Below are 13,475 nucleotides of genomic sequence, written 5' to 3' on the forward strand. Positions count from 1 at the left end.
TTTTGATCAGATGTGTTTGGGGAAAAGGTGGGCGTGAGAGGGGGGTTAGTTGCCCTCCAATCACTTCCGACTATTATAAAGGGCACTAGCTCTTTGAATTTCCAATCGAAGGAGCCTTTTTTGAAATTTCTATGACAGTGCCTTCTATAAAAACCTTACATGCCCCTAGGGCATAACTTACAACCCTTGCCCCAAGGGTTATGGGGGAGTGTCCTCCTCAAAAAGATATTTTCTATCTGGAAATCAACTATGCTGAACAAAATGGCTATCTAAAAATTTGTATTGGATGTGTTTGGGGAGATGATAGGCGTGGGGGGGGGGCTAGTTGCCCTCCTATCACTTTCAACTATTAAAAGGGCACTAGCCCTTTGAATTTCCAATTCTATGAGCCTTTTTTGAAGTGCCTATGACAACGCCTTCTATAAAAACCTTATATGCCCCCAGGGCATAACTTAAAACCCTTGCCCCGAGGGTTGTAGCAGAGTGTCCTCCTCAAAAAGTTATTTTCTATATCATTCAAACATAAATTTAAAGCTCTTTTTTAAGTGAGCTTTAAAAGCTCTTTTTTTACAGATTGGGCCAGGGGAAAGTCTTGTTTTTTCCCATTTTAGGGCAGTAAACTACAACTTTATCCCAAAGTGGACAAATTTGCAATCAATTTAAAATTCTAAAAAGCTATTTGATTTAAAAGTATCAATAGCTGTATTTTATGCTTCCCAGTTGCAAAAGAAGTAATGCCACATGGTGGCAGTACTGGATTCAACCAAGTTGATCTGCTTTATTTGTAAGGAAATTAGGCTATGTTTGGTGATCTGTAATTGTGTGTCAGCTATAATGAGGGGGGGGTCATTGCTTAGGTGGGGGTAGGATAGATTAAAAAAAAATCACATTTTAATGGACAAACTGCTTACTCTTCATGAGGCTTCAGATAAATGCTGAAAGAGGTAGGGGGAGTAGGAATTAATTAAAATGTTTTTTTATACAGTTAAAATGTTACATGCCCATATCTACCAGCACAGAGGTGGAAAAGGCAAGACAGGATATCATCAGTCCTGCCAGAAAATTTCTTTGGGGTGGCAAATACTGCTGGGAACTTGGTTTTCAACAATTTTAATTGGTAATATTTTCCTATTTCTATTTATATAAAGTACTTCAATGTATTTAAACAAATGTATGTAATGCCTTTATGAATAAGAAAAATACTACTGTAGAGGTTGTGATGGCTTCATTTATGTAGAAGATCAAAAGTCTCACGGAATTTCCATCCATACAAACAATAATACTCCTTTTAATCCAAACAAAATTCTTTAGTAGTAATATTAGCTAGGACTTTTTACCAAAGTTGCTATTCATTACCAATTTTTTAAGTATATTTAAATTTTATCCAAAATTGAAATTGTAAATTTAAACACAGGACAGTACTAATCAACATACAATTATTGATTTACATATTTTAATGGGAATTAACCAGGGATTTAAGGGAATGGTACCTCAAATTATATCTTGGTTAGGCCTGAATATGATTTGGAAAACAAACAGAAATTAAATTAAAAAAAGGAGCTTTTCAACTGAAAGCAAGGAACAGATTTGAAACCTATTTGAACAGATTATTCTTTATATGAAGGGGGCTGTCTCCTTCTTAGATCCTTGTGACTTACTGTGAAGTTTGGCTTTTGTCCAGATTTTTAAAGAAAATTTGTAATTGAAAAAAAAAACGATCTTTCAAAGCACTAAAAAACTTTTGTTTAATGAGCAAGGTGGTTGCAAAGTGGGCATTCCCCCTTATATATAGAGTAATTTTAATTTGTTTTAAGTTTTAAACTTGCTCCTTACTTTAGTTGAAAAACCTTTTCTATTTTTTTTTTTTAGTTACCTTTAATGAAACTGTAAAGTCTTATGAATACAATACTTCTGGTAATGCAGAAAAAAACAATCAATATTTCAATGATCTCTTTTTGGATTTTGATGCAGAATCAAACACTTTGTGGTAAAGAACTGTAAGTAAGGAGTGACCCATCTCAATAGTAACCAAAACTCTAAAAAACAGAATTTTGATGCAAATAGATATGTTAAAAGAATTGGCTTATTGAACTGATTCCAATAATGTAAGTTTCATTAAGTTTAGTTTTACCTATCAAAAGTTATAAGCCTGAGAAAATTTGACAGAGTTTCAAAAAAAGGGGGAAATCCTCTAAAAGTCATAGAATTTTAATGAAAGTTTCACCATCAGATTCAGCCTATCAAAGAACTCTACTGTAGAGGTTTCTAGGTCATATTTGCAAAAGTGTCGAACTTTGCTATTTTTGCCAGAAGAAAAATCATGGATGAGTGTTTTTTTTCTTCCAGTGGAAATTAGAAGTTCTAGTGCCCTTTTTAAGTGACCAAAAAAATTCAAGGGCAACTAGGCCACCTCCCACACCACTTTTTTACCAAATTGTCTGATCAAAATTTTGAGATATCTATTTTGTTCAGCATAGTTGAAAGGCCAACAACTATGTCTCAGGAGATGAAAATGACCCCCTACAGCCCCTGGGGAAAGGTTTTCAAGTTATGAAATTTGCCCATTGTTTACATATAGTATTTGTTATTGGGGGATATTTTCCCCCCAATTTATTTGTTATTGCTGGGAGGATTATGCACCAGGAGAATTTTCCATGAAGAGGGAAGTTTCCAGGGGGGTGAACTTTTCAGGGTGAATTTTACACTGGGGGAATTTGCCAGAATTCCTGTATGAAATTTCTTTATATGTCTTTTTAAAGTGCTGAAAGACTAAAGGATGAAGAGTGAGGTGTTGAGGAGGGGCAACCCCCCTCATATACATAATAGTTTCTGTTCATTTAAAGTTTTAATGTTGTTCCTTGCTTCCAGTTGAAAAAAAACTTCTTTTTTTTTATTTAATGAAGCTTAGAGACAAACATTTTTCTAAAGGCAATGGAAAAAGTATGTTGATTAAAGTAAAAGTATATAAAAATGAAAAAAAGTAAGTAATTACAAAAAAAACACAAAACAATAGCCTACTTACAAAAATTAAGATATAAACTTCATTTCTGTTGAGTAATGCTGAAGCCAACAAGTTTTTAGTTTAATTTGGAATACAATAAAACAATAAATTTGACACTTTTAACTTCATAACTGTAAAAAATTAAATCTTTTTAAAAGTGATAACTAGATAAATACAATCACTCCTGGAAAAAAATAAATAAATAATAATAAAACACAAGAAATGGATCTGCTTAGGGGGAAAATACAGAAATTCCCTGCATTCTGTCCAGGGGAAACATTTCTGATTATAGTGGCCTCATATATCAGCTCATGGGTACTTGTGCAATGCAAGCAAAAGTTGATGGCATATTTTTACCGAAATTGTCCCTTATTAAGTTGTTTTACTTGTGTTTTCTATAATTATACAAACTTTTTTTGTACTAATAATTGCATTAATTACTAATAAGCCAATACATATTTAGAATCAACATAAAAAGCTGATTCTCTGATTTAATGTTATCAATAGTTAGGATCTTATACTTTCATTATTGACAAGGATTGTTATTTACTTACCATTCAATACTATGAACAATTTAACAATTTGATTTTTTTTTTGTTACTCCAACCAAATCATATAGGAAAAATATTTGTGGAAAACTGGAAAGGGGTCACTCAGTCACAAATTAGAACATATAGTTTCCTTATTAAGGTTAAAAATATATCAGCAGGCAGCCAACAATGGGCCAACATACATTTTTTCAATGGTTTTCTTGCATTCTGCTCTCCTTTCTTTTGTTTCCTTATAATTACTTTATAGTCCCTAATGGATTGTTAATTTACTTACTGTAAAACTGGAAATGGGTCACTCAGTCACAAATTAGAACATATAGTTTCCTTATTAAGGTTAAAAATATATCAGCAGGCAGCCAACAATGGGCCAACATACATTTTTTCAATGGTTTTCCTGCATTCTGCTGTCCTTTCTTTTGTTTCCTTATAATTCCTTTATAGTCCCAAATTTCTCGGGGGGCCATGCCCCCCCCCCTGCTGGTGCCCATGAAAACAGCCCATAGTAACCAAAAGTTTAAAAATATGCCTCTAAATAAAACTGGCTAGTGAGAAATAATTGCCATTTTAGCTGATTCAGGAATAGTTACTGTTATCTTCCTCTGTCTTAACAGTAAAAGGTTACTTTGAAAAGAGTCTGAAACCCTCCACAAATTTTCACAGCAAGACTGAAATCATTTTTAGGAGGTTTCTAGTTCTTTTAAAAATTCCTATAAATTTGTTTTCAAAATTGCATTTTAGGCTACTATTAAGCGTAAGGGAAAAATGAATTACCTGAATCAGTTTCAAAGGGCAATGTTTTCTCACTAAGCAGTTTTTTAGAAACATAATTTTAAGTGGTCTGTTACTATGGACTGTTTTATCTTTTGGAACTCCATTAAGGGCTCAAAATAGAATTTCCCCCAGAAACAATTATTGAATTATGAAAGACTATAAAAAAGGCACCAAGTGATATGTTCACTTTCATCCTAGCTATATTATGCTGAAAAGTGCAAATTTACCCTTTCCTATGTAAGGGCAACATGCTCCTATTCTTGGACATTATGTTGTTAAACACCTTGAAGGAAATAATGTTTTACATTGTTCACAGCATGGCTTTTGTTCAGGAAGAGCTGTTGACACCAATCTCCTTGAATTGTATCATCACATCACCAAGTTGCTTTATATGGGTTGCCTGCTGATATGATCCTGCTTGACTTTTTTAAGCTTTTGACAAAGTTTGTCACAATTGACTTGGAATTAAATTATGTGCAGTCAAGCTTGAAGAGAATTCTCTGCTCTGGCTCCTTGATTTTCTTTATTTGTTAACTAAATGTGTTCAGTTATTTGATAACTCTGGTAATTGTATTCCTTCTTCCTCTACACATGTTTTGAGTGGAGTTCCTCAGGAAAGCGCTTTGGGTCCTACACCATTTAATATCTTCATCAGTGACGATCCTTCCATTATCAGCAGTAAATCAACTCTTTATTCTGATGACCTGAAGTTTCTTGGACCAGCCTTGTCCTGTGAAGATCATGTTCTTGTACAAAATAATCTTCAACTGCTGGGTCAATGGGCTGAGGCTTAGCTTCTTGAATTTGATGTTGCCAAGTGCTGTATCATTCAGTTTGGGAAACTGAATCCTTGTTGCTCTTATTTTTTCTTAGGCCACCCAGTCTCCTGTATAAATAATGAACAGGACCTTGGTGTCATTGTGACAATTTAAGTGCACTATTTCCACTTGTTCCCCTAAAGTCATCAGTCTTCTATATAAGGGGATTGTGCATGCTAAGCTTGAAGTTGGAATGTCTCTTGCCTCCCTATATTTGAAAAAAGACATAAAAGTTCTTGAAGATGTACAGAGTCATGCCACCAAAGTGATATCTGGCATGCGGGGGCCTTCCTACCCTGTAAGACTATCAAAGCTGAACATTAAAGAAAAAGAGAATAATTGTAGACCTAAGGTTTGATCAAAGAGATGAATGATTTAAATGAACAGTTTTGAGCTTGTTGGACAAAGTCTTGGGTATACAAGTATATTTGCCTTAATGTAGAATTTATCAATGTGACATGCAGTAAAATATTTGATCAGAGATGCAATTTATCTACATATGTGAGAGCTCATACTCAAGAAAAACCTTGTATATGCAGATATGCTGGAAAAAGTTTTCACACTAATGCAATTTACCTGCCTTTATACTCAAGAAAAGCCATATAAATGCAAGATGTGCAGTAAATCACTTTCATACTTAACATGGAAAATGAATATTCAACTCAATCCTGCTAGAGCAAACAGGTATTCTCTTTCTGTAGAGGCATTCTCTTTCAAAGGAATATAACGTAAAATTCTGGAAAACAGAAAAGAACCAGAATAAAAAATCAAAGTCAGGAGTGAAATTTCAGAAAAAAAAGAAATGGCAATTACCATGTAAATGACCATACAAAAAAAAAACAAAAAAACAACGCTTGCTTATAACCAATACAGTATTTGGCAATAAAATGGCCAATAAGTTAGCGTGGCATCCACATGATGGTAAGACAGCTAACCTTATTGATTATGTTATTGTAAACCAAAGACTGACAGGATCAATACCAGAAACTAGGATATATAGGAATGATTTTGTTGAGGTTAAAAGTAAAAATCACCATCTAGTAGTGGCTAGGGTTGATTTAAAGCTGAAATTTAGGAAGGGTAGCTTCCTTCTGGGAAGCTATAATGCTGGTATAATCCAGGATGAGAATTTTTAGAGAAACTTTCCAGGAACAGTTGAATACTAAACCAGAGAGTTTTAAATTTGACAATGTAGATGATGGATGGAATAATTTTAGGAAAATAGTTTCTAAAGTCACTGATGGTGTATTAGGGAAAAGAATTTAGGAATGCAGCTAGGAATGTTTGCAAAAGTACTTCATGCTCAATAGAGACTAGGAAGGACTATTACAAGAATTATTTGAGAGATAGATCATATGAAAATAAGACGAATGTTAAGGAAGTGGAGAAAGCATTAAAGTATGAAATAAGAAAGCATAAAGTGGAGGCCATGGATAAAAATGCCAAAGATCTGGAAGATACAGCCATGTGGTAATAGAGTAAAATACTGTACTGGCATGTAAATAAGTTGAGAAGGAATAGTCAATCAGTAATTGTCCCATTTAGAGATAGGAACAGGGCCACAAATAATTTTAAGGAAAGAGTTAAAGAGAGATGGGCAGACTGTTTTGAGATTCTGCTAAACCATGATGGAGGTACGGGAAAAAATGTAGAAAAGAATGAAAAAGTTTTTGACACTTCAATCGAGAAGGAAACTTTTATTTTGTGAGGAAGAATTAGCAACAGCACCAGACCCCAGATTCTGATAGTGTGGTAAATGAGTTTCTTAAATATGGTGGTTATGAGGTTAAAGATAAGTTACTAAAGATTATGAATATAATTTATAAAAAAGAGAAGTATCTAGCAAATTTAGGAAGACTAATTAAACCAAACCCCTCTTTAAGAAAGGTAATACGAGTGAGTGTGGTAATTATAGAGGCATTACCCTGGTTTCTATAGGAAGCAAATTACTTAGTATGATGATGCTTTTAAGACTTAGAGATGCTGTACATAAATTTTTCAGATAAAATAGTGTGATTTTACGAAGGTTCGAGGATGTGTCTACCAAATGTTCGCTCTTAGATTTATAATTAAGGAATGCTTGTCATCAAACGCCTTTATTTCTCAGTTTTATAGATTATGAGCTAGCCTTTAATTCAGCTGATCGAAGAGCTTTAGCGAAGGTCCTTTCCTTGTATGTTATCCCACAAAAATACGTTAAAGTGATTAGTGATATTTACAAGAATAACATTGCTGCAGTTCAGATAGGAAATGAGGTTAGTTGCTGATTTTGTATTAAATCAAAATTTAAAGAGTGTTGCGTTCTATCTCCATTTATATGGACCATTTCGATGGACTTCGTCCCAAGAAGCACTGCAAAGGCAATGGGAGAATACGGAATAAAATGGGAAGTAAAACTCTAGATTTAGGGTCTTGCAAGCACAAAGTATCATCAATAAAAAAAAAGGGCTGAAATACCAGTTCTAGAAGTGAGCTTAAAAAAAGGAGTTAAAACGACCATATAAAAATCAATAAAAGGAAGCCTTTTACATATTCTTTGAGGAAACATTAAGCTATTATTAATTCATAAGGAAAATAATAAGACTTTTTACAGAAGAGGGAGGTGAGGGATCAATCTTAGGAAATCTTAAATTGTCAAAATTTAGCGATCTGGGGGTCGCAGATGGTGCTATTCTTCTTTGTAAAAGTTATTTTCTTGCATCTGTAATTTCGAAACTTCATAAGCAGTGGATAGTAATATTCCCCTCTCATTTGCATAATTGACTGAAGATCAATGAATTATGAAAAAAGTATGCTAGGATATAAAGGATACTGGAATGAATGGGGCGTCTGTATGACTTTTTTTTATGCCATGATGGTTAAGACGAATTTTTCAAAAGCAAAAACGAGAAAGATTAGGCCATATGGGAATTGTTGCCCAAGTGATACAATTCCAGGGAAGAAAGAGAATAAGCATTTTTTTTACCTAAAAAGTGGAATGTCTAACGTTTCAGCTATTTAAATCCTTATTCCTGAGGGTTAGAACGAAAAATTGCGAAACTTGTTAAAATAATGGATTGAAGGCAGTGTGGATTTCAGCGTTGTTGCCAAGATGACGTGTAATTATCAATTGCTTTATTGATGGTGCAATTTTTTAGAAGATCATTATGAAAATAAGAATACAGAATCGAAGAGTATAAAGCTGTCTCAAGGGTCTTGGAGGGGAGGGGGTAGATTCGTCATTGAAATTTGAAAAAAAATATAAAAACAATAATTCCTGGTAGCACATAGAAGGTTTTGTGGCAGTATGTGTAGCTGTGACAGTTTCATCAATTATTTATTTTTTTAATGTTTTTGGGGTTTGGTTTATCATGACAGGATAAGCTGAAGTTTAAACAAAATAACTTGAAAATATTAAATGAGTGGCAGTTGCAGAAGCTATGGTGGAAGTGCATAGAAATAACAGGCTGAGACTAAGTAGTACTCGTAATTGCTTACCATGGACTTGGTCTGGTACCGACTAGAGACGTCACTAGTTAAAATGCTGGGGGGGGTGGGTGGGTGGCAATGGACTTTACCGACTGGCTGGCCATTTTTATTGACTGATTGGGGTGACATTTTTTATCAAAATTACTTCATAAAACAACAACAAATAAACACGCATCTGTGGTTGTCCTTCCCAGAAAGTATGGAAAATCCCACATTTTTGTAAATAGGAGCTTGGAACTCCATAGTAGAGTTCTCTAATATGATGCATCTAAGTATGTGATAATTACTATTTTCACTTGCCGTTTTGGGGATGTTTCCCCCTTTTTTCGAAAATCAGGTGAAATATCTAAGGCTCGTGGCGTTTGATGTTTAACATTAAACTTATTTCCTAGAAACTCTTTTAGACTAATGGCACTCACTGTAATTTTCCTTTTAAACTAGTAAGATCTCTAGTTTTTTTAGGAGTGACTTTACTAGGATTTTCTGCAATGAAAGTCTGGACTCCGAGTTAGAGATTTTGGGGAACGTCTTTTTCACAAAAAAATGATCACAAGCAAGCAGCATATCATCAAGAAATTTGGTGTGTTGCAAATAATGTTGCAGAGAAATGTGCTTTGTATTTAAAAATGAAATCCTGTCATTTGATCGAATGTCTTCTTAATGATTTTAGGCTTACGGTAAAGCTATTTTCAAGAATAGAAATGTTTTTTTCTACTTATTAGTTTGTTTTTTTATTATTATTTACTTTTCGTTATTTTTTAGGTTTTCTGGATACCAAAATGATTTCTACTTGTTTATAAGTATCAAAATACACAGGCATCTATTAGACTAAGCGTTGCTGAATTCCAAATCTTTCAAAACCAGTGATTAGAAGAATATATTTCCAATGTATACAAAAGGAAGAGGGATGGGTTTTTCTGGATTTACAGTAGCATCAAAGGATTCTGGAGGCAAAGCTGCCATACCACCCCCTCCTTCATTGAGCAGTACATCGCGACCAAGGGGTGCTATTCCACCGTCAAGTAGTATTTCACCAGCTTCAGGGAGTGTTGGAAGTACTAAGCAAACAAACAGACAAGGATATTATACAATGTCTAGTATTAGTACTAACGCACTTTCAGCAGCATTTGGCTATGGTCAGAAAACAAAACCAAAAACAGAAGATGAGTATGTGCATTTTATGTTCTTTTACTTATGTATTTGAAAAAGCATATTCATTCACAACAAAAAAGGAAATTGCTAAGAATTAATAAGGCAGTTTGTAATAATCATGGTGAATTGGTTTATTTCAATAAATAAAATTTGTTCCTATCAATAATATTTGAAGAAAGTATTTGGAAAAGCATTTTACGGCTGTATAACCTGACATTGGTGGCTTCAAAGCTGTGTTGTAACTTAATATGTAGCATGCCTTGAGTCAAGGCCGTATCCAGGAGAGAGAGGCACCAGGCCGAACCCCACTCCCCCCAAACTTTGTGTTCGACTTGTAAAAAAGTAACAAACTTGTGAGACCCCTGACTCCCAACGTGGGGCGCATGCCTTATCGGTGGGGCATGAGAATATTTTGGTGGTTCAAGGATGTAGGGGGGGGTGCGTGGAATTTTTCTCCATTTTTTAATGAAGATACGAATAACAGAACAAGTTTGAGCAAACATACTTAAAACAGGACTTAACGGTGACTAATCTATCCAAGTCCAGTGTCTCCTCTTTTTCAATGGTCATGATCATGGGATTACTGAGCTTGTCATTTCCCATTGTCGATCACAGATAATCCTTCACACGCCCTAATGCTGAGAGGAATCGTTCATTACTGGCAGTTGTCACAGGTAAAGTACCAACTAGCTTCATCAGTTTTAGCACTGCAGAATAGGCAATTGGGAGTTCGGATAAAATTTCGATAGCTGGGAGCAGATCCATTATAAAAGTGTCACATTTTTAAAGATGAAACGATTCAAAAAAGTCCGAAGTTTGTTTTCGCTTTTTACTCATTGTTTGATTACGGATTCATAACAACAAAAAAGATAAACTGACGAGCTGACACCTAGGTTTTTGAGTGAACCCTGGTCAGAGATCATGACAGTGGATAAGACAGTGGAGAGGAGTGAAAGCTCCGCAATCCAGTGGAGAGGATTGCGGAGCATTGAAATGTTTACTCATTTCAAATCAAGGTTGTCCACTGTCGGTATATTTAGGATTCTCCAGGATGAGGACAGAAGTTACATTTCGAAACAAAGTCATTAAAAAATAATCGTAAAAAGTAGGCTAACAGTAAGAAAAGTACATTGCTATTTATTGGCTCTGAAAAAAAAAATCATGGGGGTGAACAATACAAGCGACCGGTCATTCAGTCTCGCTAGTTCTATATAGCATAGATAAAATACAAAATAGCTATTAAATTGAAGTAAAAAGGTCTTTTTCCAAATCTAGGGCGGCGTGCCTTCTGCCCCCCCCCCCCCTAATTGGCACCACTGTGGCCTTTTAAGCTTTCTTCAGTAAAATTTTGAATAGCGAAATTCAAAAATTACGAGGGGGCATGAAGAATTTTGAAATGCCTAGGTGGGACATGGCCCAATATTGATTGGGAACCACTATCTTAGACCATCTGTTCTATACAGTTTCCCCAGGAAAAAAAATGATATGTGGATAATGCACAAGAGACACATCGTTCTTTACTATGTCAGTGCTTCTGCGTCGACAAAGATAAATACACTTTTCAAATGCAAACACAATTCTTTGCGACTTTTATAACCTCCCTGAGTTTTAAAGACAAAAACCTTACGTATCTATCCTTTCGTTTTGAGAAGAGGTGTTTCTGGTTAACCTCCAAAAATAAGCTATTTTATTCAAGTCTGTTTGATTGATTCCCCTTTACCTTGACGAGTGGTGGTAAACTACTCCTGTGATTCAATCATTACCATGCCTTCTGGAAGGTAGTTCTTGCTGTCAAAGAAATAAATTTTGGAGACAGCACTAGTCAATATGTATTACCTCATGTATTAACATTCTCTTTCTGTTATACTTGATATTATCTTAATTTGTGCTTAAAGTGAATAATTTCGACTGTCGATTTGTTCATGACTTTATGAACTGAGGTGATTGACTGTCCCGCTTCTTCTTTTTCTACTAGTTGAGATAGAACGTCTTCTCTTGATTAAATAAGAAAACAAGTACTTTTTTCTGCTGAAAGTAAGGAGCAGTATTAAAACTAAGAACTAACGGAAATTATTTCATATATGGGGGAGCGCTCTTCCTCAACCATCGCTCTTTGTGCTAAAGTCTTAAATTTGTTTAAGGATACTTCTCATTCAAATTCAATGGCTTTTGTGTTTGATCTGTCTTTTTTAAATAATTGTGACAAAAAGTCGAACTCCTCTTACATGAATAATACTCTGATGCCTCACCCCTGATATTTGGATCTTATGCACCTATCATGTGGATTCTTTCGAGCCAACGTAAAGGTACTTACGTTACAACGTAAAGGTACATTTTTCTACTGAGATACCTGACACTAATCTTCTAGTTAGATTTAAGAAGTCTTGGATCATCGTTGGATGTCATTAAGCTGTAGTTTTTGCAAATTTGAAAAGAGTTACTTTGCCGAAACGTATGTTCTAAGCCATACCATGTTTTCATTAGTTAAATAATATTTTTCTACAAATCTCTGAAATAATTTGTGCAAAAGACGTAAAAAATTTATTAATCTTTGAGTGTCACACAATACAGCGTGGAAAGTCAATACAGTACCTTTAAAATACTCACCTAAACATTATTATTTACAATTACCCACGAAATGAAGTGTGTTAATCGGTAGTTTACTGTACACGGCTTCATTGAAAGGCTGATGAACCTAAAACTAGGTTTATTGACAAGTCTTTTTCGTTAAGCATTCTAATATATACCTATTCTTGAACGATCTTATATTCAGGTATTTCGAATCTGATGAAGAAGATAAGCCTGCCTACCAGCCCGCACCTGGAAGTCCAGGTGAAGCAAAAAATGGTTCGGATGGCTCGGATTCTGAGGAAGACCCATTGGATGCTTTTATGGAAGGTATAAACGCCAAAGCCAAGTATGAAATGCAGGTTGCCAAAGAAGGTGGAGGCAAAAAGACAAAACGTGACCTGAAAGGAATTCGTGATGATATTGAAATGGAAGACGCCGAAGAATCTTATTACAAGTACCTTTTCTTTTTTACTTTGTTTAACTTTTTATTATTGTTTTTCTTTTGTTATTAATTTAAAAAAAGCCGAAACAAAGGCCCAGTCTTCCCTAAAGAAGAGAGCAGATTCACCACGGTCAAAGAAAGCACGACACAGTCGCTTGAATGTGAAGACAATACAGGTGGTTTTCTTTGATTCTACGGTCTCAGATATCATGAGTTCACTCTTTAAAGATCAGACAGTCAACTGGGAATACTGAAAATGATTTTTGAAAGAATATAAAATGAACAGAAACTAATTGAAAAAAACTTTTTCCACAAAATACTGACAATGCACATTCATTTGTATTTTTTCAGTAAAGTGCAAATTTTGTTCTGGCCTTGGGAAGGCATAGGGTTTTGCGCCTTGGGAATGCTGATTTGTGGTAGTTTCACGCTTGGTAGATTATTTGATTTTATTTTTGCTAATTTTTTATTTAATGGAGTTCTTTACTTTTCTTTGAAAAACTTATTTTGTGGAAAAAGTTTTTTAAATTCATTTCTGTTCGTTTTATATTGACATAGTCTTTTCAGGGAAAAAGAAAATAATACTTTAAATCTTTTTGTTTTATTAAGACTTTACAGTTTGGCCTGCAAAATTTTGATTGGATGGGTTTTGGAAAATGGTAGGCGTGAGAGGGGTATTAGTCACTGTCCAATCAGTTTCT

General features: G+C 34.6%; 1 protein-coding gene across 1 annotated transcript in view; it reads left to right on the forward strand.

Annotated features, from left to right (window-relative positions):
- The window catches only part of LOC148956431 (ATP-dependent RNA helicase DDX42), a 73,382-nt gene that overhangs the window by 10,119 nt on the left and 49,788 nt on the right, over positions 1 to 13,475 (forward strand). Inside the window, exons 2-3 of the mRNA XM_089108194.1 lie at positions 9,372 to 9,776; positions 12,535 to 12,786. Of these exons, the coding sequence (XP_088964320.1) occupies positions 9,496 to 9,776; positions 12,535 to 12,786 (533 nt within the window). The 5' untranslated portion in view covers positions 9,372 to 9,495. The remainder of the gene's footprint in view (positions 1 to 9,371; positions 9,777 to 12,534; positions 12,787 to 13,475) is intronic.

Source organism: Artemia sp. Qi Xiang Cuo, chromosome 1, assembly GCF_049724085.1.
Source record: "Artemia sp. Qi Xiang Cuo chromosome 1, ASM4972408v1, whole genome shotgun sequence".
Lineage (NCBI taxonomy): Eukaryota > Metazoa > Arthropoda > Branchiopoda > Anostraca > Artemiidae > Artemia > Artemia sp. Qi Xiang Cuo.